The sequence below is a fragment of the Psittacula echo genome (genome assembly GCF_963264785.1).
Source record: "Psittacula echo genome assembly, chromosome: 13".
Taxonomy (NCBI): domain Eukaryota; kingdom Metazoa; phylum Chordata; class Aves; order Psittaciformes; family Psittacidae; genus Psittacula; species Psittacula echo.
Genome location: NC_137749.1, coordinates 7,822,279 through 7,847,570, shown reverse-complemented (window position 1 = coordinate 7,847,570; position 25,292 = coordinate 7,822,279). Strand labels below are relative to the sequence as shown.

General features: G+C 40.5%; 1 protein-coding gene across 2 annotated transcripts in view; it reads left to right on the top strand.

Annotated features, from left to right (window-relative positions):
- Window positions 1–23,139, top strand: part of ZDHHC8 (zDHHC palmitoyltransferase 8) — a gene marked incomplete at both ends in the record, with an annotated part of 112,585 nt that extends 89,446 nt beyond the window's left edge. The window contains 10 exons of one of the 2 annotated variants that reach the window (XM_080628640.1): window positions 791–912; window positions 5,121–5,278; window positions 8,461–8,633; window positions 9,306–9,408; window positions 12,579–12,670; window positions 14,352–14,484; window positions 15,367–15,484; window positions 16,196–16,305; window positions 19,271–20,307; window positions 22,968–23,139. In XM_080628640.1, coding sequence (XP_080484766.1) covers window positions 791–912; window positions 5,121–5,278; window positions 8,461–8,633; window positions 9,306–9,408; window positions 12,579–12,670; window positions 14,352–14,484; window positions 15,367–15,484; window positions 16,196–16,305; window positions 19,271–20,307; window positions 22,968–23,139 — 2,218 coding nt within the window. Of the gene's footprint in view, window positions 1–790; window positions 913–5,120; window positions 5,279–8,460; window positions 8,634–9,305; window positions 9,409–12,578; window positions 12,671–14,309; window positions 14,485–15,366; window positions 15,485–16,195; window positions 16,306–19,270; window positions 20,308–22,967 lie in introns of both variants that reach the window. The other variant, XM_080628639.1, reaches the window with a different exon arrangement.
- Window positions 23,140–25,292: the final 2,153 nt, after the last annotated feature.

Sequence of the window (25,292 nt, the reverse complement as noted above, 5' to 3'; positions counted from 1 at the left end):
AGAGTTTCTTACTTTTTCTCCTTTACTCTTTATTGTCAGTTCCTCTCAGTAATGGGCAATACTTTTTTTTTTTTTTTTTTACCCATTTACTGGGTGGGCAACAAGCCTTTCCAGTGTTTCTCAAAGCGTTCACATGGCAGACACTATCCACTTTCTTTTCAGTACTGCATTCTTACATTCTCCTGACACCTGCAGAGTCCATGCTTGGTCTGACTAAACTTTTGCCCAAGGAGAGGTTTTGTAGTGTTGGTTCTGAGTGTTATTTGGAGTTAAAAACCACTCAGGGAAGTAGAGCAATAAGTGAGTGTGCTTCTCTCTGTACCTATTGTGGAGACCAGTAGTTTAAAAAACCTATTCTGCTTTACACCAGTGAAAACTAAAAGTAGCAGCAACTGCAATAAGGCTACATAGACAGTAAACAGAAATGCAATAATGGGATGGAGCTTTTACACAGATAGATAAGCAAAATGCCAGGCTGTTTGTAAAACAAAAACAAAATGCCATTGCTATTTGCAATAAGTCAATAGGGTTGCAAAGCCCTATGAACCAAGTGGACAATTGGTGCTTTCTATGCTATGGAACAAAGCAGCTTCACAGAGGTTGTCTGCAGTGTACTTTAGATCACTGAAACTGGCTCTATGGAAATTTCTGTGGTTAAACTGCATATTCAGCCTTGCTGCATGCCTGGTGGGGAGGGGATGAGACTACTTCTCTATGTGATGTTGGTGAGTGGGAAGAAACTAGGTGTTAGTGCCAAGGAGCCTTTACCTACAACTTTTCTTCTCCACAGGTGCCCCTGGTTGACAAAAGCCATCTCCCCAGCCATCCCAGTGTACAATGGGCTCGTGTTCTTGTTTGTGCTGGCAAACTTCAGCATGGCAACTTTCATGGACCCTGGAGTTTTCCCTCGAGGTAACAGAATGGGACTGTTGGGAGGGAATTTGAAAACCCAAGCCAAAGTAGGCTTTTTTTGCCTTTTTTTTTTTTTTAGCCAGCTGTTTGCTGGCTAATCTCCTTTTTTTCCCCTGGTATTCTTCCTGGTAGACTTTATTTATTATGCTCAGCTGGCAGTAAAGGAGGGATAGTAGTCAGATGCTGGATACCCTCCATCTCTATTCTGAGCTAGGTGCAAGTTGTCCTTGCATTTGCTCAGGCTGGTGGTTGGGGGCACAGGGCTGCATAGAATGGTTCTTGTTGAGTACCTCTCCTGACTGATGTGATTGTGATTGCTATCCCTTGTGTCATGCTGGCACATTGGATTTAAGTCACTGTCTTCACAATAGGTAGCATGATGGACGGAAGAGGCTAAACAGCTTCCTCTAGGGAGATCTTCCAAAAAGCCTTAAAACAAATGCAAAAGCACTGAACGCTGAAAAAAGATAATGGATAAGGCTTGCCTGAGAGTGTCTAAAAATGTATATGTTTAGAAAGATATGCCTGCTTAAATTAGTACTGATTCACAGCTGATTAAATTAGGATAAAGATCTCTTAGCTTTTGTAATGGGAACCACAGTGCAGCTATCTCTTTTAACACATCCTAATGAGAGAATTATCACCTCATTTTATCTGTCTTCCAATAATTATTCACATAGAGTTTGCAGCAGAGGTTGCTCTAGGCATTCTTGCTAAACCAATGGATGTATGCTCTGTGCAAGCTATGCTTTCTCACCTCTGTTCACTGAATTCAGTATCTATTTTGTGTGCTACCTGACAAGAACAAGGCACCTGTCCTGCTGACTTCCCTGAATAGCAAGTGCCAGGTTTCTCTGGGTAGCAGGGTTTAATGATGAGTAACTGTCTGCTATTCCTTTCAGCTGAAGGTTTTGAATCCCTAATTAAGTGTTGCAGCACTCCAGTTAAGGAAACAATTGTGTGTAAAGACAAAGGCAAGATTTGGTCATTTGTACAAGATTAAGTGATGCCATGTTGAGGTGCTTAAAGGTACAAATAGATGCTACTGAGATTTTCAAAAGAGCTTAAGCATTTAGGATTTATAATCCTGGGATTTTTAGTTCCTCCATCTCAGCAGAGAGAGCAGTGGTTAAACATGCTTTGGGTGTGAGGTTATTGAAAGCAACCCTGCTCATTCCCTTTGGTAGGAGGAGAGCTGGAATTAAGTTGCTCAGTTTTGAAAATCTCAGTCTGGAAATTCAATATCTTTGTGCAGTGTAGTTCCCTCAGGCCAGAGCCTGCAGCTGGGTGCTCAGCATGCCCCATGAAGATCAGTACTGAGTGTATTGTAAATTCATACTTTCCTTTGCACTTCTTGTTCTGAAACAAGTTCTGTATTTTGGACTTCGCATTTAAAGGAGAAACACGCAGGGAGATCAGATAGAAACTGAAACTTTCTTATCACCTTGCCTTCCTTCCCATCTCCCTTAACACAAGGGAGTCAGGAGCAAAGCAGGAAGAGGAGTTCTTACAGCTCGCCTTTCATCTGTCTCTTAATTTATAAGGCCTTGGTCTTACATCTCTATGACATGCATGTGCGTGGTCTGAAAGAGGCTGCGAGCAAGGGGAAAAGTTGAAAAAGGGATGGAAGTCATCCTGGAAGCAGGTGATGGAACAGGAGCTTAGATGTGTGAAGGAAGCAAACTGATAAGGAAAAGATGGAAAAGATTAGAAATTACCAGTGCTGGGAGGAAAGAGGAGCAGATGTTATTTCAGATCACAAGTGTGCATGTGAAAAAAGCTATCACCACCCCACGCCACCCGCAGAGCTGCCAGTGTGAGGAGTTCAACAATTGTAGGAGTGATGTAAAATGAATATACAATAAAGCTACTTGCTTTCTGTTACTGAAATTAGGTTGAGTCTTCTTGATTTTCCAGCTTCTTAGCACATTTCTGATAGGTATAAATTTACTTCAAAACCAAAACAACAAATAAGCAATATAGAAGCTGAGATTCTAAAGAAATCACGTGATTTGTTCAAGGAAGCCACCAAAATTCATATGATATGTTATAAAAACACTAGAGTTGGCTGCCCTGTGTCAGTGCATCGAAGTATGAGAAAGTGTGTAGTAAGATACGTTCCTCTGCCAATGTATTCTTCTGCTCAGATCACTGAAAGCTGGAAATAAACCCATTTCTAGCTCTGTCATATGAACTTACAGGTTCTCTGGCAGATAGAACTTGGGCTATGGGGGAGATAAACCCAACTCACTCATATGGTGTTGAAGAGGGCCTGAATCAAACTCCCATACCCATTACTCATTTTTGACTCATATTTTAACTTGTTGGCTCTCTGAATGTTTCTGATATGAATCAGGTTTGGCTCTGTGTGAGTGAATTGCCAGTAACACACCAAAATGAATGAGAAGGAAAGGAATTAGTAAGTCACTGATACTGGGACTACACTGACAAATGTGATTTACAGCCTGGGTTGAGACTGGCAATGTTTGTTGCTGACTAATTACAGATACCAACTACAAACTGGCTTCCAGTATTTTTGATGTGAATCTGTATTATACAAACTCTTCAAGTATGTGTCAGTTCTGCAGGACTAATGTGTTTAATTGCATGTAGATATGTACAATGTACAGACTTTTTGTCTGCATAGTCAGGGTTTTTTTACAAGAGCTTAAATGGTTTAATTGTTCTGGTGTCTTGTTTTCGTACGCCCACATGAATTATACAGCATGGGCTAGTTTATATAAGTATTGAAGAATATAAAGATTGTATTTATAGAAGTGCCTAAGGGATTTAGAGTCTAGCTCTCGCTAGGAGCCCCACTGACTAGTCATGAAGGGAAATGATAGAGAATGATGCCAGTACAGCACTCTACTTCCATACACAAACATTAATCCAGAGAATATTCCTGAAAGGTAAATATGGTAGCTGAGCCAGATCCCAAGCTCATCTAAGTGAAGGGAGAAACTCCCTCTGAAGTCAGTGGAGATTGTATCATGATAGCACATTTAGAGAAAATTTAATTTAGAACTAAGTGACAGTGATTGATGGCCCACTGGGGCAATATTATCAAATTCCACCTAATTTGGATTCAGTTAGCCAATGCCAGCTGCACTGTAATGTTTAACAAGGTGTTAAATAGCTGTGAACTTCTTAGATTTCCTGTGTCAAAAGGAAACAAAGATCACAGGAATCTAGAATAAAAGATGAACTTTCATGAACATCATTCTCATATTTTTCCTTTTCTTCCCAATATGTATTTGCTGTTATAGCGTGGCTTTTATTTTGTGCATTTATTTTTAAATGGCCTCTTTTCTTAAACAGGGCAGCACTTAGCTGAGATGATAAACCATCTGCTCTCTGCATTGTCCCTAATAAGATGACTGCGATATTGTCATCCTCATCTTACTAATGGCAAAGAAAAGCTAAATGACTAGCTCAAGGCCACAAAGTGGGAAAATCAGAATACAGGACTTCCTGAGTCCCAGTCCTGTGCTCAGATCAGTAAGCCATTCTGCCTTTGTGAGAGGTGAGATCTTCCCAGTTATGTACTCCTACTAAAGCAAGAGCATTCTGGGTATGCTAGGAAGAGGTGAGCACAGGATGCACTATAAATAAGTAAGCAGTGATGCAAGGACTTTCCATGGGCACACAGGTAGCTTCAGAATGGTAAATCTCATTGTGGACTCAGACTTCCTGGTGCAACAGGTCTTTGGGATGATCGTGGACTGACACTCTTTTCGTTGTCACTTAGGGTCATCTGGGTTGCTTTCTGAGGTTTGAGCTAGCACAATCTTCTAATACTTGTTGATGTAATTCCTTTCACTTTATCTGCTGGTAGGCTAGCATTGAATTAATCCCAAATGCATGCAGCAGAACTTCTCACAAAAGCTTGGGTGATTTCCATCTCCCCTTTGACTCTAGTCTGCAGCTCATCTTATTCATAAAATAAGACTCAGGCACCTCTCTTTGTCCAGGGGCTGGTAAGTAAGGCTGCACAGCACTCTTATGGGAGATGCTAAAATGAGCCTTGATCACTGGAGTGTTCTGTAGCCTGAAGAACCAGTTCTGACAGTCCATCACTTCCACCGCTCTGTTATTTGTCTGACAAGCCCAAGAGCACATGCAGTGCCCCTGTATCCAAGGCACTGACTGTATTCTTTTAGCTTTACCCTATTATTTCCACTAACTTTTAGTTTTGCATTGAGCAGCAGATGAAGATGAAGATAAAGATGATGACTTCCGAGCTCCACTCTACAAGAACGTGGAGATTAAAGGAATCCAAGTACGGATGAAATGGTGTGCTACCTGCCACTTCTACCGTCCTCCACGCTGCTCCCACTGCAGCGTCTGTGACAACTGTGTTGAGGTAACAGTTCTGTTGATTATGTGATCTCTTGGCTTTGTCTCAGTGATGGGGTTGCATATCCTACTGGAAACATGCAGTTAGGTGCTTCCCCAAGTATTTCAGTTCTTGAAAGTTCTCAGCTGTAATCTTGTTGATGGACTCCTACTAATCAGTACTATTTGAAACATAGCCCTCAAGTATGATGTGTGTTAAATACACAATAATGTTTGATGTCGGCTTTATTGCTAGTAATAATTAGAATAAACATTTATAATGCTGGCTATATTTTCATTGAAGCAGCTAAGGGATCATGAACGTAAAGAAGGGGTAAATGAAAGAGTTGATGTAGAGGCAGAGTTCAGGAAAGCAGGAAATTTAAGGTGAACCATTGTAACTTGTCATGTATGAGCGTAGCACTCAACATTCAATTCAGAACAAACTGGTGCCTACATTAGTGGACAAACAGAGAAGCTAGAATGGTGTGTGAGCTTTAGGAAAACCAAGCTCAGGATTTAGCACGTGGTTCTCCAGTCAATAGAAGGACTTCATGTTTGTTTCAACACCCAAGCTCAGAGCATGAACTCATTCATAGCTCTAATGTTGGTTGCTCTGAATTATGGGTTTTCATGTTTCTTAATAGCTTTAGGGTCTTGGTGAGGCACAGGATTTTAAAAAATAGCCCCAAACAGTAAGATGTGCTTTTGGGCTATAAACCTCTCCCAGGTTTGTAAGTACAGAGTGCTATATCCACAGCAGCATATTGCCAGGGGGGATTTTTTATTGCTGAGCTAAAAATTCCACTTCTTAAGGATCATTTCTGCTGCAAGGTCTATTTTTTTTTTTTTTTCAAAAGAAAGATGAAATCTTTAATATGTCTAAAATATATTCAGCTGTACCATTAAGATGAAAGGAATTACTAATCAGAAAATGAAAAAAGTACCAACGTCAGCTAGAATACTGTGTATACCATCTTTGTCCTAATCCTCTTTGCCATAAGCAAGGGAATAGTCCCAAAGAAAGCAGCTCAGTTACTTCTGAGAGGAAGGCTGCCTGGATTTATCTTGCGTCAGTCATTTTCTCCTTCAGGGCAATATATATCTAAGTTGTAATTATCTGGAAGCAGTGCTGTGCCTAATAACCATCAATAAATAGGACAAGGCTGTCCTGTTGCGGAAGGCCTTAGAAGGATGCAGGATTTGAGAAGCTGGAGAGTAAGGAGCTGCCAAGGTCCCTGGGTAGAGAGGAATAGCGACAGCTATTTGTAAGTTGCATCAGGTTCTTCAGATTGCTGTGAATTGTTGAATAGAGCTGGATTTTTTGTAGAAAACCTGAGTCACATATTCCTTGTTTTAAAATATAAGTGTTTTCACTAATCCAAGCTCCTGAGCATTGTTCAGATGATGGTAAATTCTCAGTTGTCCCATGGAATTTCCTTCTTCTGCCCTCCCCAGTGGCTCAGCATGAAAATTCATTTTGAACAAATGAAATTTTCTCAGAAGAAGATTGCTCAGAACTCACTGGTATAAACACTTGCCATTTCATGCTGCCATAAGGCCTCCATTGAGGCATTTCTGTTCTGCAGCAGAAATGACAATGGGAGATAATCCAAAAGGAACCAAAATAAAGTAGCAGAATGCAAGGTGACTCTGTCTAGCTCTCCAGAAGTTTTATTGATGGTCAGATCAGTTGAATGTTCCTTACTATTCTGGTGGGCAAGTAAGAAGCTCTGCTTGTATAATTAAATTATGACTGCTGTGGAGGAATATAGGCAAAAAGCATTAATGACTTCTGAATCAATAAATCATGATCTTAAACAGCATGTTTTATTGATTCTTGTGATGCTTATTTCTCACTCATCTATTCTAGAAGAGCTTGCAGACAGTGATAGGAGTGACTACTGGCTGTTCCATGTAGAACCCTTTCAGGGTTGTAATTCACATCTTTCCACTTTCAATCTAGAATGTGCAACAAAAATTCTTTTCCCAAATAAAAAACTTTTGAGTTAATTTGATAAAAATGAACAAACAACAAAAGCTGGCAACACTTTCAGAAATAAAATCATTTAAAACCTAAAGCCTGCCGTGACCAGAGGGACTCAAAAATGAATCTGTGACAAAAGTAGTCAGATTTTTTAGTTTTCTTTACTGAAGTGTTTGCAGTGGTTACTTACAGTTGCAATCCATAGATATTTTGAACTGCATACAATCAGATCTGCATAATAGACATTTGCTATGTCAGCATTTCAGATATAGCCTGAAATGATCTTTATTAAAGGACTTGTCATTTTCTAATGTGATTTGAAAAAGCTCCAATCCATATTCTTGTATTTTGTGAATTTTGGTAAATACATTGTGCAAAACTTAAAAATATAAAAAACCCTTTGTCATCATTGAGGAATGTTTAAAAATAACATTACCACAAAACAAACAATAAATATTAATTTGTTGTTGTAATGAGTGTGAGTTATTGATTCTGAAGAATACAGAAATAAGAAGGGGTTATTTCTTGCACCTAATCCTGTCTTCAAACATCAAGAATAATCCCGTTGAAGACAGTGGATTTATGTGCTTATGAAACTGTATAAATGCACTTGGAATGTGTCTGTGGCTTGCCCTCATTATTAAATCTCCTGGTAGAAGGGATCTGACTTTATGAGAGACTTTGAACTTTTAACTGAGACAAACAGTCAGGCTTGGGTTCATAACTGTTAAAGATCTTGTGCAGAACTTTGCCTGTGTCTTACCCAGCTGTTGATTTTCTTTGGGGACCAGCTTGGTAAGAAAGTACTTCTCATCATGTGCATTGTTTAAAGTGGTTTCATTCAGATAAGTATAAATACAAAAATGTGGGGCAGAGAATCCTGCAGCAGTATTGCATCTTCAGAACATTCTAGGTTATAATAACGTCATTGTTATTGATGACTCATGCTAGCAATACTAAAAAATTAGTGCTTCTGCTGCTAGCAGATAAATAACCTTTCATTTTTTGTAACTCTTTCTGAACCCTGTAAGCACTCAAGTACCTTTCCATCCATAGAGATAGAAACCACTTGTTCGTAAGCCTTATAAAGAGATTCTAGCATGTTGTAAAGCTGCAGAGTAGCCTGATGTAATTTTACTGACAATGGCTCAGATTTATTTCCAAGACAATATATTTCCTTTCACTTTTGGATATTGTTCCCTATCTCTCCCTTTCTTTACAAGGATTTTGACCATCACTGCCCATGGGTCAACAATTGCATAGGACGGAGGAACTATCGCTATTTTTTTCTCTTCTTGCTGTCCCTAAGTACGCACATGGTTGGAGTATTCACCTTTGGGCTCATCTTCGTACTAAACCATATGGAAAAGCTGGGAGCAGCTCATACTACCATTACGTATCCTTCTTTTTGGTCTTTCAAGACCCAAGATGGCCTTGAGGGAAATGTGAAAGAATGAATCTGAAGATTTGTCTTGCTGGAACTAGTGGAGATCTACTCCTCTCCTGATCCTCCGTTACTCTTGCCCTGTAAATGCTTAGTGCAGGTTTCCCTCTGTACTCATTGTACCTGTATAACCATCAATTATTCCCAAAACTCTGACCTTTTGTTTTGGTCTTTGATCTTAATCTTTGCCATGACAACCCAGCAGAAGAATGTGCTGCCTCCCTGAATTTTACTTCCAATTGGGTGTGACTCTAAACTGCTGGGTACCATTTACTCTATTTAAAAGTTACTGTATTTTAAAAGAGAGTTTGCCCTGGAAGCAGCCCCCCTGCATGTTAGTGTAATACATGAACTGCTGGCTCTGAGGTGTGCTACATCTGTTGATAGATTGTTGCAGAATGGTCTTTACAAGATGGTTAGAGCCAAAATCAATGAGTTCACATTATTTTTAGCCATGTCAACTACAAGGACTCAGGCTAGGAGCAGTTAAATTCAGTTAAATAATTAAAGGTGAGGGACACCCTCCCTATTTCTGAGATATATTTTTGCTCCTTTTCCTCTCGCTCTCCTTCATAGCCTCTTTTTCCCTTCACTTACCCCAGTTTCTTTAACTCCTGCATACAGAATGGCTGTCATGTGTGTGGCTGGGTTATTCTTTATTCCAGTCATCGGTCTCACTGGCTTCCATATTGTTCTAGTGGCCCGAGGACGCACAACAAATGAACAGGTAAGAAGCAATCTTTCTCTGTGTTGGTGGCTAAGATGTTGAGTTGGGAAGGAAAGTCAGCAAGTCAGCTTAGGTAAAGCAAAAAATGATCCAGATCTCAGCAGTAACACTTTTACTGTAGCTTTCATGAAGATCAAGGAAGATTGCCTAGTTTTCTTAGATTTTTTTCTTGAATGCACTACAAGCAAAGATTTCCCCCTTCTAACCACAGAGGATCATTGCAGGCTTATTTACCATTTAAAATCTGCTCATGGCCTTGAAATAGATTTTATGTGGAGTATCATCAGCCCCAGAAGTTCAAATATTATGAGTCAGACTGAAGAAACCGTAAGTTTCAATGAAAGAAAGAAAGGAAAAGATTAAATCATGCTTTTGCCCTGTCTCCTGATATTTTGAACTCCCCCAGCTAACCCACACTGTACATATTAAGGTCTGAACTAGCTTTTTGTCTCACTCTCTTTGTCTGTCTCTTGTTCTCATGCATATGTGCACACACACATGGAGAGGCTATTAGTTTTAACTTGTTTTGCTTCTCCAAACCAAGTGCCAACATGACATCTTGCGCCAAAAAGCCTGTAAAACTTCAGTTCCGCTGCAGTTACTCAAATGCATATAATCCACAGCCCCTGTGTGAGGGATCCAGACCAATATGCCTGTGCATATCAATAGCACGATATGGGTGATAGCGATCTAGTCATGGGATCACTGGCCCTGCAGTTCGTAAGGGGTAGCTCAGTTAGAAAGCTTGACACTGGGTCACACAAAGTGCCGGTCAGCTGCACACAGCATTTTCAGCTTTCTTCCCAATGTTAATGGTGTGCATTCCAGGGCTTTGCCCTGTCTCAGCTCCACTCAAAGTGCCCATCACATGCCTGGGTTTTTTCACATCACACTTCTTTTTCAGTTTTTGTTTTTCAAATGCATTTCTACTGCTCTTGCACCTCTGTAGCTCATGCTGAGCAGTGTGCTTCTGGCTGTCCTGCAGGCTGATGGCTCCATGCTTACATGCTTATATGGCTTCTCTGCAGACTGTAAGAGCTGAAGATATCTGTCTGAGGCCAGGCCTTTGAGAACTGGGATAAGATGGTCTCCTATCCCACAAGAGACAATACAAACTTCTATCCAGAATAGTGTGGGAGGTTTACAGCAAAGAAGCTGAAGTCATCCTGAATTGTTGCCTAACATGGCCTCTGAACAAAGCAGGCTTACCATAGCTGTAGATCTTCTAATGCTTTTTCTGTCCTCCTTGGAATCAGCTGCTCTTAATTGTAAAACTGATTTTGGCCAAGAATAAGGTTTGATAGTGCTAACAATAGTACATGCTACAATAGTAGTTCATGCTACAATAGTAGCATGAAACCCAAGGCATTTTGGTCTCATAGCCCAAATCATGGTCTATTTTAAGCTTGTCTTTGTACAGTAATGAAAACTGTTCATGAAAGTTTTAGACTGAAGAGAAAGGAAAGATTTAAATTGAGAAAAAGGTAAAATTTTAACTTACTGTCTTTGTGGCTACATTAACATTAAGAAGGTTGAGAATTTTGTGTTTAACTTGATTGAAATAACTATTGAAAAATGTATCCTAGCTTGGTTTGATTTGCTGAGCTAACAAACCACTTAAGATAAATTCATTTTCCTATGCCATTCTGCAGATTAAATATAATCTAGTTTTAGTTTCTGTTCAGTCGCGTGTACTGCCTATCTGTAACATTATCTGCTCTAAGCTTTCCAGTTACAATGTGTTTAGCTACACTTTTCCTTTTTCCCCAGTAACTTTTATAGGCAGTGATACAGACTTTTTTGGTATTTTATGGTAAATTTTTGTATTTGTTCATTCCGGAGTCCATTGAGTTTGAGCATTCATAGTAAGCAAACTGATTGAGGAGTGCACAGAGGCTGATTTGAGATGTTTGTGAGCTTTACAAATGCCTCTGAAATTCTTTTATGGAATCAAAATAACCCATAACCCAACATCTGCTCATATCCTGGTATTTTTAGTTTCTGAATAGAGTAAATAAATATCCTTCCTTCTTAGACTGCTTTCTATCAGTGGATTTCAAGCTACTCTAGAAACCAAATTGATATAATTAGTACTGTAATCTGGGAGTTAGAGAAATTTTATTTTCATGTTGTGTTTGAGAAAATGGGCACAGAGATATGAAGAGCTTTGCCAGCATCTGGCACAAATCAGCTTAAGCGCAGGATTAAATGCACATGTGCCAAATGTTACAGGCCTATGGCTTAGTCATGAGGTTAGTCTTCCAACCCTTGTAACTTCCAACAATTCTCTCTTGGCCTTTTAAAGAGTTTTATGTTATATCAAAGAGACCAGCATAATATATTGCAAAATCATTTAATCGTTGTTATTTTATGTCCAAGTAATTAAAGTATTTCTGATACTCTGTAAACTTGTTGCTAGATCAGAACTATGAGATGATTAAAATGCCTTACTTGCAAACAGCAACAGTAACGCTTTTAATGGCAACTACTATTAATCTCTCTGGCGTTATTGGTATTTATCCCCATATGGTTACTTTCAAGTATCTGCCTGTAGAGAGTACAAACCCTTTATAATGCTTATGAAGCTTTGAATGGATCCCGCCAGTCTAATGAGGCTTGGCTTTTATTAAACTAGCTCATTTCCAAGCAAACATCCAGGGAGTTCCTGGCACCCTCCTGCGTAAGGCAGGGTTCGTACTATTTGCCGCTAGCAATGGGATGCTGACAAAAAGGAAACATTGCTCTCATCCAGCATTACAAATGTTGAATTGACATTCCTGTTTGTTTGGAGGGGACTTGCCAAGGCAGAGGAGTGGAAGTGACAGCAATGGAAGGGGCCAAAGCAGGAATTTTGGCTTACAGCAGGCACGAATCTAATTACAGGGACAGCATGGATAGGTGAACCTTGCCACTTTGAAACTCAGTCACATTCAGCACACTGCCCTTTTGGGAAGGGATCTGTAGTTGGTGTGCTTTGTAGCTACAAGCAGCTGATAAAGATGGTGTGTTAGAGCAGGAGAGAGGAAGTGCAGCATTCAATGAATATTTGGGATCTGTTTGGGAAGGACAGTAGGGTCAGAATAAGGCATACTTGTTCTTGGCTTTCTGAGGGTTGGATGATGATTTTTATGTAACCAGAGGTTTGAGCACTGTCCTGGATATGTTTGCAGGTGACAGGTAAATTCCGTGGAGGAGTGAATCCCTTTACTCGAGGATGTTGTGGAAATGTGGAGCATGTGCTCTGCAGCCCCTTGGCTCCCAGGTAAGAGAAATGCTTCAGCTAGGAGTGAGGGAGATGGAGTAGTTTTTGGAACAGAGGAAGAAAAAGTGCTTGGTTGGGCTCACAAGTAAAGGACCATTGATGAAATATCAGAGAAGTAAAGCAAAACACTCTTGAAGGCAGAGCTCTGTGATAGCTGTTCCACTGTTGCATTGCTCAAACCTGTCCAAGCAGTTGCTTTCTTCATGTTATTCATAACCCTCATCCCAGAAATGTTTATTTGTAATGAGCATGTCAAATTATATCAAAAGCCTATAACCTTGATTTTACTAACTTACCTAGTGGATTTCGGTAACAAGGTAAGTTTCCATATGTTACCCTATTCCCAACATGACTTTTGCACTGTACAGTCAACATCCAGGTATTCTAATCTGCTGCAGAAAAGGCAAGAATCTAAAATCAGGCTTTCTCCTTAAGACTTAAATCTAATTTAAGGCTGCTGTGGTTTTCAATCTCACTGGCACTTTCATTACCGTAAAACAGATTTTCAATGAAGTCTCTATCATGGAACTTGGGATTTATTTATGGCTTTCTATTTTTGGGAAAATGGATTTATCATTTCACATTTTAAAACCAGGATTTTAATGCAGTAGATCAGATGGAGTATAAATATCCTAGGTGCAGGAGATGTCCAGCATGCAGACATGGTAATAGTCATACTGCAAGAAGACTTATTTGAGCCTTGTCAGGGTGTTGAGTGATTACAGACCCTGGCACTATTATCTGCCTTCATTTTTTTCTCTTCCCTTTGCTGTGCAACAAATAATTCCTAAAAGACTGTTACGTGTGTTACAGTGAAGACACTGGAATGGCTGCTTCTCAAACTTACTGAAACGTAAAAATCAGGTCAAGATACTTTAAGAGAGCTAGATATTTGAAGCTGGGAGACACTCCTGTTAAGAGGGGTGTGAGTACTATCATCATCATGGCTATTCTCAGATTTTCAGCAAGCAAAATGTTTGTGTTTTGTGAAGACCAGTTCAAATTGTCCTGTGTATTGAAAATCACTGAGCCATCATTACTAGAATGTCCTGTTCACTAGATAAAACAGAGAAATCTTTTGTGTGTATTGATATTTATGCATTGTACAGCCACTGCCCAATTGCACTTACAGAATTCTAGTCAACTAGAAAGAAATTGGATATCTAAAGTCAGCCATTGCCATTTAAATTTGTTGCTTCCTATAGACCTGTTTCTTTTACATCCCTTTATTTGAAAACACTGAACATGCTACATACACAAGTGACCATGTGGTAAGCTAAAACCGACTGCACATCATATTCTCCATGTTAACTCCCCATGTGCTGGGTCTTATTGCTGCACCCATTGTTTTCCACCACAGGGAAGCTGTTTCATGTTAACTAGGTAAGATATAGAAAATCACTTCCACTGGTGGTAGGCCTCTCTTTCTCTTCATGCGAATTGCACTCATGTCCATCACTGTCACAGAAATTGCTTGGGATTTTTAATGCATCCTCTCCTTTTGATCGCTAAGCTCTTTTTATTGCTTTTTAATTATTACATCCAATGAAATGGAGTCTGCTTACCTAGATTCTGACTCATTCTTAAATCATACCCTGGAAGCAGGAAGATTTGTTTTGTCTCTATGCCTTGTTCGTAGGTTATTGTTTATTGTAATGCTGACTGTTGAAAAATTAATCAGGTACATAGTTGAGCCCAAGAAAAAGCAAGCTGTGAGTGTGAAGCCTCCTTTCCTCAGACCTGATTTATCTGAGCGTCAGATCACAGTGAAGATCAGTGACAACGGGATCCAAGCCAACCTCAACCGGAGCAAGGTAAGGCAGCCTTCAAGCACTGCTTTTGAAGAGTATGGATTGGGCATTATGAAGCTTGAGAATGAGTTTGTAATAGAAAATCTCTGAGATGATGCTTTTTGTTTGTTTGTTTTAGAAAATAATAGAGGTTGAGTCCTGGTTGTATACTTCCTCCTGTGAAAGTAACCCAGATTCAGTAACAGCAGCTCTTGATCCAGCTGTTTTTGCAGCTCTGTAATAGAGTGCCTCTAAGCATCTTCTGGATCTGGCTGTTCTTTGCAATAGCTACTTTCTGTCCCATGAGAGTTGCCTCTTGGTGTCCAAATTAATTTTAACGAATCTAATACTTTGTGGGAAGCCTTGTACCACCAGGTCAGCTGTTGTACTGCAGAGATTTTGAGCTTCCAGACTATAGGAAGTCTTGTGGTCCAGTGAAAGAAATATTGTCTCAGAAGCTGAGTTCTCTTTTTCAGTTTCTCCTATTATTAAATAGAGAGAAGGAATTGTTTAGTCACATAAAGAGCAGTGGATTCGGAAGAAGACACCTTGAAAAATTTTGTGGATAGTTATTCGTTACACTCTTTGGGTAGTTACTTGCTGAGAGCTGCCTGGAAAGTTGCTGAAAAATACTGGAAAACACCATTGCCTTCTACCACATATTAGCTAGCATGATGATAATGTTATTTAGCACGCCAAGTGTACTAGGATAGTGCATTTAAAATTATACTGGCTTGTTATGACAATGCTAATTTTACAGGTGACAGTCCTTGTCTGCAATGGATGCTAAATCATGTTTGTCATTGTAGAATAGGTAGTTCTTGTTCTGAGGTACATCCAGCACTCTGACATGTGCTGTTATTTAACCAAGTCATGAGTAATGATTGACTCTTTGGTTGTTTTCAGTCCAAAATTAGCCTGGAAGGTCTTGAGGATAAAAGTATGGATGTGCAACCACCTCTCCCACCCAAAGGAGATCCAAGCAAGTACTCTGAGCTGAAAGGGCAGCTGGGGACCAGTGAAGGTATAGTTACATGATCAGTGTTTTATTTTCAATAATAAGAAAATATTTAGCCTCTTTAAAAGGCTTCTGGTATTCTTTCGAAACAGTAATGGGATCTGGGTAAAGGGTTTTTTCTATTTATAGTTGTTCGGAGCAGTAAAGGGAGAGAAAAGTAGCTTGAAGTAGTTCATTCAAGCCTAGACTGGATATTTCAGATCAGTTTTGCAGAGTTTTTAAACTCTTTTAACCACCTTTTTAAATTTTTGATCAATTTTAAAATTAAGATTTTTATTTTGACCTAAGGAATCAAAAATATTAGCATGAAATGCTTAGGTATTGCAAGCTGAATTATTTATTTTATGGAAATGTGAAATTAAAGCTTTATTAGTATTAACAAAACCCCTCATTTTTTTTTCTCAGACAAAACTAGCTGATATTTCAAATCTGATATTTCAAGTTATGGCAAAATTACTATTCCCCAAAATATGTCACCCCACTTAATAGATTATACCTTGTTTCTTCGCTCCAGATTATTGATCTGGCAGCAATGTACGGCTATTTCCACAAGGATCCCATTGATTTTAGTGAAATTCTGCTCAAAAATACTGCCAGTTTTATTCTTTCTAGAACAGATCTGTTTGCATCAGACCATGGATAGCAAGGAATTAGGGATGATAGCTTTCTGTCCACACATTTCAATAGAAAGTCCTCTTTTCTTTTCCTCTTTTGCAGAAGGCAGCCTTTCACCCAAACTTATCAGCCCTCCTACGCCTGCCATGTACAAGTACCGACCGGCTTTCACCAACAATCCCAAAGTGCACTACCATGCTACAGCTGATCAGGTGAGCGAGCCTGGGAGAATCTGCTCCCATCTGACACTGGGCAGCATGGAGATGAGGATATATTCATTGCAGGGCTCTAGTGAATGTCAGAGCGTGAAAGTAAATAACAACACTTGGCATTGTTGTGCGACAGTGTATATTTGCACTGTGCTCCCTAGGAAAACATGTCTGCTTTTGCACCTTTCCTCTGTTGAGCTTGACATGTCAGTCCTGCTGACAGGCATGCGCTGCTGCTTTACCAGTGTCTCGGCCTGATCCTGAGATGCCGAGAAGTGTCATTTCCCATTGGCTTCTCCAGAAGGTGCCAACTCACATTCACTTCAGAGGGAGCTGGGCATGCTTAGCGCTTTTCTGGATGAGAGCTTTTAGCCAACAGGCAACATGCTCAATGATTCCTTAAGATGTCAGCTTGCAAAACAGAAACAACTTTTAAAGCATCCCAAGAGATGTTTTAGTTAAAATTAATGGAAGATTACTCATGTTTGACCTTCCTCAGCAACTTCTCAAAACATTTAGGTTATATGGAAAAAAAAAACCCCAAAACTTCCTAATACTTGGCCTCATTTCCTCCTATCAAGAAAATGCAAGTCTAGACAATTAGAGAGACTTGCTCTGGAATTCTGTTTTCACTTTTGCTTAGGAGTATTGAAACGGTTTACAACTGTTTCCTTTGGAAGCAGTGTGTAAAACTAAGTTCACTGCTGATAAACTTGTTTTCTCACTTATTTCTCATGGATTTATTACAAACCTTTGTTGGCCCCCTAGGGCCTGAGAACAGCAGTTTGAAAGTCACTGGTCTTAACTCTATGCTTGTAATATGCATCCAAGTCTTCACACACCAGTGGAGATGATACCCTTAAAATACACATAGCACACACAATGCAGTGGTCTTACAGTTATTTTCACCAGGAGCTTCAATGTCACCCCTGCAATAACAGGAAGGGGGTAACATAAGAGAAAGGAAAACATGGTAGAGATCTATAATTGACTGTAGCAATATTGAAATAAGACAGAGTGTTCCTTAGATGGTGAAGAAAACCTTTTCAGTGTCTTTTTTGTTTTGAAAAGAAAGATGGTGAGAGATGATGGAATTCCAGCTATCACCAAGTTTGTGTTTTAGTCATACTACAGTAATTGTAGATCTTATTCTCTGGGTTTGTCCACTTAATGAAGAAAAGATTGGCTTATGAAAAGGAAAGTGAGAACAGTGTGTTCACTGTATCCAAAAAGTTTAATATCCTATCATCCTCACTTTATTACATAAAAACCAGCTTGACATCCAATTCAAAATACTCTATTTACAGGCATCAGCCAGCACTTTTGAGCTGTATAGGCCACAGTGGTTTTGGTCATGATGCCAAAATTTGGAGAGCCATGGAAGGCAAGCTTGTCCTATTCATTCAGTACACAGCCACAGATACAGAGTATAGGTGCAGGATAGGTTCTCATTAGGCCAGGAGACTGGGCAGTGCTATGAAACGATAACAGGGTACAGCATCTTCACTCTAAGAGTTACTGTTTCAATCCTAACCCAAAAAGATGTTGTTACTATAGGCTGACTGGTGTGCATACAGTCGGCCTTGTGGATTGTTCAATTTTGTAGTAGTCATAACTTTCTTGTTGTCAAGTGGGAATATTACAAAAAGGAGTTCACTTGGCAAGCAGACAGGATGGCACGTATTTGTCTGCCAAGCCATATCTCAATATAAGGTATAGAGGGAAAGAGACTAGCTGGTGTGAGGAATATCACGTTGTCTCTTCTGTATCAGATCTTCAGCCTGTGAATATAATTCTGCTTTTGAGCAGTGAAAGCTGTTAGGAAAGAGGGATCAGGGCATGAGGATAAGTAGCACAGATATACTTACAAGCTATGTCACTGCTCTTTCCTCCTCCTTACAGGCTGTCACTTGGTCTCCTTTTTCCAGAGAAGGACAAATTTAGCACCACACTCTATAAGACAGGGAGCTGTTTTGCATATTTCCCTGTCTTCTAGTTCAAAGGGAAAAAAAAAAAAAGAAGAAAAATTGAGAATAAAACAGATTTTTGCCTTTAAAAGAAATCAAATAAAGAACAAATTGCATTGACTGCATCTCTGACTAAATATGTGACTGATAATATTTCTTCGTTTGAGGAGCTGATTTAGCCAATTTATTGTGCATTATGTCGAACTTTTCCTTAAAAATAACAGCAAAAATTACTTGCTTTAGCACAGAATGGCATTTCAGATGAGCAGAACTGTAAGCAATCTTTCATAGAGTAAAACGAAGTAAAGTCCTATCTAGTTTCAATGCACATAAATAAATTATGGCCTATGTTTTCTTCTCTGATGTGGCTACCCTCTCCTACACAGGCAATTAAAAAGAGAAAATTGCTTCATTTTGTTGTTTAAATGGTGGGAAGGAGCCTCTCTGCTTTAATTAAGCTTAGGTGCTTAATTTTGAAGACCTATTACCAGGAATTCAGAATTATTGAATATTCATAGCTCTGAGTAAAGCGGACAAGATGGATGAGAGTGTGCTGGTCCCCCGTGTGTTGAAATGAAGCCTAAAGTATTTCTGACTCAGCATGCAAAGTCAGACATCCTGCAACTCAAGAGCTATTTGTAGAAAAGTTGAAGTGCTTTTTCCAAGGGCAGTATTATCAGATTACAGTCTGATTTACCTTGACCGAGACTTGAGTCTCAGCTTAGAAAGTCTCTCATTCTGTGTTTTCAGTGTCCTTTATTGACATATCTATTCCTGTCAATATTATTTAGCACTTATGAATAATTCCCCCTTGCTGCTAAGATGCTCATCCATATGCTGAACAGGAGTTAGGAGATTCCTTGTAATGAACCTGTGTCACAGCTGGACTGAAAGTCTGAGGGAAGGCCTCCAGCTCTTTTCTTCCCATCCACTCACTATGGAGAGCAAACCTGTACTTATGTATCATTGGCTTCTGTTTCTCATATTTACATTTGTTTTAGATCACCATGCAGGAGGGACACAGTCAAGGGGCTTTGATAGAAGAGGATGGCAGGAGCCTTGATTACCAGTCCGAACCCAGCTTGGACATCCCCAGCTACCAGAAGAGTTCCCTCCACAAGACCTATCAGTCTTCCCCACTCCAGATAGATTCCTTTGCCATCAATTCACGATCCCTGAGCCTGAAATCTGCTGGCAGGAAGGGGACAGACAAAGTGCCCCTTCATCCAATAAAGTCTGAAGGGACAGCTTCCACCCCTTACAAAAGCATCTTTTCTCCCAATTCCCTGTCAAACAGAAATGGGAGTCTTTCATATGACAGCTTGCTAAACCCCATGTCACCCTCGGGGAGGAAGTGCATCACCCATTCTGCTGTCAGCTCTGTTGGGTACCACTCCCCCTATTTATCAGCCAAAATGTGCCATCTAAGGGGAAGTGAGCTCCAACGCCAACCACCGCAGAGCTTCAGCCCAGTGCTGGGGAGTCCAGCTCCACATCAGCGAGACCCCTCCCCAGTCCGCTATGATAACCTTTCCAAAACCATTATGGCATCCATCCAGGAGAGGAAAGAGATGGAAGAGAGGGAGAAGCTCCTCCACTCGCACCCTGATTCAGTGTTTGCAGACTCAGGTGTCTATGACACCCCTAGCTCTTACAGCCTTCAGCAAGTCAGCACGCTCTCTGAAGACCCACGCAGCATGGCAATGAGATATGGATCTAGAGACAATCTGATGGCTGCTACCAGTTTTAGCACAAGGAACCCTATACTGCAGTCCTCAGTGTCTTCACTCTCAAGTGCAATGACAAGAGCACCAAGGACTTCCACAACCTCTCTGCAAGCTGATTTAGCCAATAATAACGTCCAGTCCCATCAAGCACTACAGGGCAGGGTGAGCAATGGCTCCTACAAGTCTCCAGGCCACCAGGTCCCGTCGTCCCCCACAGGGATGCCTAGGTCACCCTCTTATGGAGGCCCGAAGGCTGTCTCATTTGTAAACACTGTGGAAATTACAGAGGTGCAATCAGTGGGAGCACAAAGGTATGTACTGCTGGGGGTGCTGCTTAGCAATGAGAATCTGTTTGCATGCAAGTGGAGAGCCCTTCACTGGAGGCACAACACGGATTACATTTGCTGCAGGCCAGCAAGGGTGGGAGGTTTGTGGGTGAGCTTTAATTCTGTAACACCCTCCTAACATCCTCATGATGACAAAACGTTTGCACGTTTGCTGTTGCTTGTACTGCAGGTGGTTAGTTAAGATGTAAAAGTCATAGTGATTTAGTGCCTTAGCTGAACTGGATAATTATTTGCAAGATGTGAGGCAGATTATCCCTTCCATTATGCACAAAGGGGTGGAACTGTTTTAGTTTGCAGTTGAAAGGGAGGCTGGACCCAGCCATTGCTTGGACACAGAGGCAAAGTTGGGATCACAGCATGTGCAAGCATACCCTGCAAGGAGGTATCTGAGCATGATCATCAGCTGCAACTTCTGTATGCACTTACCTTTCTGCATGCGCTTTTTTCTTTCTTCTGGAGACTGTAGGGCTTGGAAAGTCTGAAAAGAGCTACATCATCCCAAGGATGCAGTATTTCAGCAAGCTGGGGGCCTGGACGGTTCACTAGAAATATCTAGGTTTTCTTTGCATCTGGTACTCACTGCACAATACTGTCCTCTGGTTAAGGTCCCAGGTTTCTCACTCCAGTATTATCGAACATTTTGGGGAAAGTTACTGAAATGTGGGAGATAATTATTGTTGGTCTCCTGAAGTTTACTGCCAGTAAGTTTTTCCTCAGTGTTTTCAAGTGAATTGTAATTGTTAGGATGATTTGTCTACTGGTGGAAGATCTAACTTTCAGGAGGTAGACAACCATTTTTTCCCCTATATATGTATTAAAGAAACAAGTCTATTTCAGTGAAAGAAGAACTGTAGACTTTATTTTGCCTCTCTACCCTCTGTTTGAGACCTGGATGTTTCAGCTGCTACTGTAGGAAAGATGCTCATATAAAAAGCTAGTTGCCTTTGCTTAGTCTCTGAAAGTCATAACCAGTCTTGGTTATGCTGTCAGCTTGCTGGTCCTACTGCTTTTACATTGTGCTTGTTTAAAATGTAGAAGCAGTGGGACTGACATGGGTTTTACTGAAGTTTTTAAAGTCAAGAACCTAGATTAATAAATAAATAGCTTAATAAACTGAAGTTTTTTAGCTAGTGAGGTAAACCCCTGACAAACTCTCTGTGCTTTGTAAACCTAGCAGGTTTTCTCTGTCAGTATCACTACAAATGACTTTCCTTTCTTCCTCTTCCCCTAACACACTCCCCAGCTCCTTTCTGACTTGTTTCAGGTGGCAGACTGTGTTCTTCAGGACAATTTCAGCACTCAATTAGGGCTTTTATAATACTTCAGTGAGGCAAATACAGAATTTGGTCCCTGCATATCTCAGCTGTTTGGGGATACAGCAGCGTTTTATGAAACCACACGATACTGTTTTATATATTTATGTATGTGTGTTTTTCTGGCTCAAACAACCATGACTCCATTCTCCAGTGCAAGCACAGCTTAAACATGTAGCAGAAGCTGGTGTGAGCTGATGGATCTGCTGCTCCAGCCCCAGGATACAGCTGTCAGACCAGGTTGCCACGTAAAAAGTGCTATTAGTTTTGGAACAATTCTGAACCTATCAAGAGCTGTGTAAAAGTCCGGAGTCATTTGTTTTGTTTTGCAGACACATGTAAAGAGAGAATTTGCTTTTGAATATAGTTAAACCAGCAAACCCTCTGGCCTCCAGAAAGAGCTGGGGTGGTCTGAAATAGCTCAGGCTGCCTCAATTTTCAGGCAGACAGAAAGTCTTCCCTTCTGGAAGGCTCTGCAGCCCCTGGTCACTGCTGTCGGCATGAGCCAGTCTTAAACTTCAGACTGAGGCAAACCCAAGCAGACATCCACTGTGCAGGAGTAAGATGTGAGAATACAGCAACCCCCAGTTGTGCTAGCACTCCCAGAACACACACGAGTTCTTTGGTAGGCTTTTATCTAATTACTTTGTGCTATTTACATCTTGGGGATGAGACACATTATGTTTTAGTGTGTAGTGGCCTAGATTTAAAGGTCTTTTGAGGAACGCCTGTTGTCCATGCTCCCTGGCAGTAGGTCATAAAAAAGGAAGTTATTTTAAGGAGTCTATCCAGAATATGGTCTTTAATTACAGGCATCCTAAAGTGCTTCCTGACTTGATTAACTTTGTGCTTTCTGTCATTAAGTAGTTTTAACACTTCACCTCTCTTACGTCTTTCAGAGATGGGCATCAATTTTGCTTAGCTGGATACTTAACTGGGAAGTGTTTTTTCTGAGTATTTTATTTATGATTGTAAAACATAATTTGGTTTAAGATCAACAGTGGTGACAGTTAAACCCTCCTGCATCCCACAAATACTTACACTGTTGGTTTGGTTCAACAAAGCATTTTAGCAAGTAATTAAATTTACATTACTGGGATCTGATCCACTAACCTAATGGCCAAATGAATGCTCTCATTTCAGTGGCTTTTCATGGAGTGTATTGGCTTCAACCGGGTTGCTCCAATGCTTGAATATTTTGCGACACTGGGACTTGGGGTGCCAGAGAAAATTGTTTATCCTGAATGAAGCTATTCTGCTGTCACACTTTGGTCACTAACACTGTATTTTTTGATGTGTCTTTTGATGCAGGGATGAAATGCAGTTGAAGACACCTCACAATAAAATTAATGGACAGCCAAAAGGAATATCCAGGTTGGGCTCAACATCAAGCTCCCAGGGGACGCCTGTCAGCCCTGCTAGACACTCAAATGTTAAGAAGGTGTCTGGAGTTGGTGGAACAACCTATGAAATTTCAGTGTAAAATAAAATTAATTAAAGAGCCATCCACTCAGCCAGCCATGAAGCTAAGAGCACTGTGAAGACTCAAACAACAACAAAGAAGGAGCAGCAGCAGCCGGCCACTCTCCTCTTCTTGTTTTGGGTTTGTTCTGTTTCCATCTTTCTCTTTCGGCCAAAAAACCAGCTGCAGCCTTATTCTTGAGGGAATAAAATTGTACAGTCCATCAGACTCTTCCTAAACCGACAGGCAGGAGCTGGCTATGACCTAACACCACAACCACAGAGCGGATTTATTTCATGCAAGAGAGCGCTAAAGCCATTGTGCGTGTGTCTGTCCAATAAACATGTTGTGTACCAGTTGTGCTGTGAAAAAGTACGGTCAGTCCAGGATCATTCAGTTTTTCCCATGCCCCTTCACAGTTCTTCTGACAAGCAAAGGAGTCAGAGGCCTAACTGCTATTTTCCTACCGACATGGAAAGCAGGCTTCCTGTGCTGGGCAGTCTGCATGTGCAAGAACTGTGTCCCGCAGGCGTTGCAGGTTTGGTTCCTTCTCCTGGGAAGGAGCAAGGCAAGGGCACTTGGGCCACAAACACCATATTGTCTTCAAAAGCCTTCCTGGTCCCAGCTGGGAGCAGGAGAAAGGATAGCAACAGCTTGTCACTGTCTGCTGTTCGCCTCCCTGTGTGTGAAACTGTGTGTACATGTGCGCGTGTTCGTCTCTCGTGGAAAAGGACCGCAACACCAGTAAGGATCTTCCACTCTGACCTCTGCTCCCTCTGGTTTTTAAAGGCTTTTCTGACGTGGAAACAAAACCAAGTAGATAGGAAATATTTGGATGGGAACATACTTCAAACGTCAGCTGCTTTTCCTGCACCCTTCTTATTACCTGTTGGATTTAGGCAATAACATGGTTTACTGCCTTGCCCTGGTGCCGTCTGTGTAATCCTGCCGCAAGGTTATCATGGTCTGTTGAATTTACAGTGTGTGTAACTGAGCCAAGCGTACATCTAAAGGATATAAATTTTCTGTCTGCCTAATTACTAGCACATTCCCTCTGGTCTTCAGTACTGTTAGACAAAGGATTTTCCATTTGGGCTTTCCCCTTGGGAAATAACTTTTAAAAATCATACCAATCAAATCTATTTAACATTTTGAGGTTTCCTTTTCCTGTCTCCAGAAAACTACATTTACTTTGTTGGATTTAAAGACAACTTTACTGTAAAAAACAAGGGGTGCATTACTTTTATCACAAATATGAGGACTCTGACAAAGCTAATTTTGGGACAAATTGTGTTTTTTTTTTTTCTTTTCTCGTTTTCCTTCCCATTCAGTTACCACCTCAGAAGTCAAAAGTGCTGAGATCTGGACCAATGCTTACTAGCCAGATCATGTGTGCAATTGCTAACATCCTGAACAACTGTTGCCAAAGTCACTAAAAATCATTATTTATCCAGTCAGCATATGAAACCTCGACCTCCCACCTGGTTCTGCTGTGAATAGTTTGGATTAGAGAGCTAAATACATCATTTTTCAGGATATTTGTTTCAAGGAGTTGAATCCTTTTCAGTCCTTGACTATAATGGAGGGCTCTCCAGATATTTGGTAGCAATTCAGAATGTGTTGATAACAACTTACTTGTTTTCATGTATGTTGAGATTAATTATTCCAGAAGGCAAATATTGGCCTCAGTTTTGCCTGGTTAAAATTTATCTTTTGATTTGATAAACCTTGTCATCTGCTGCAATATATGCTTATTATGTCCCTTGTATATCAAATCATTTTTTAAGAGGAAGGTTGAAGATAACATAGGAAAGTTAATCATCTCTCTGTGTAATGCTCTATCTTGCCTGAAGGGAGAAACCTGGAAAAAAATGCAACTGCAATAGGCCAAAGTTATGAGAACGTGAACTAGAAATCAGTGTGCATTTTATTACCTTGGTGATATTTTAAATGCCTACTGTAGAGACGTTGCAGAGCAGAGAAGCAATAGTCTTTCTATGCAGATTTGCTCACTGGCATGTAGAATACTGTCTTTAGCTGGAGGCACCACGGTACCAGAAAGATGCTGGCAAACTAGATCAGGTACAGATGGAGCAATTTATATTGAAAGACTGGACGAGCTGGCTGATGAGAAGATTTAAAGGGCTAGAAACATGTCACTGGCTAAGCAGTGA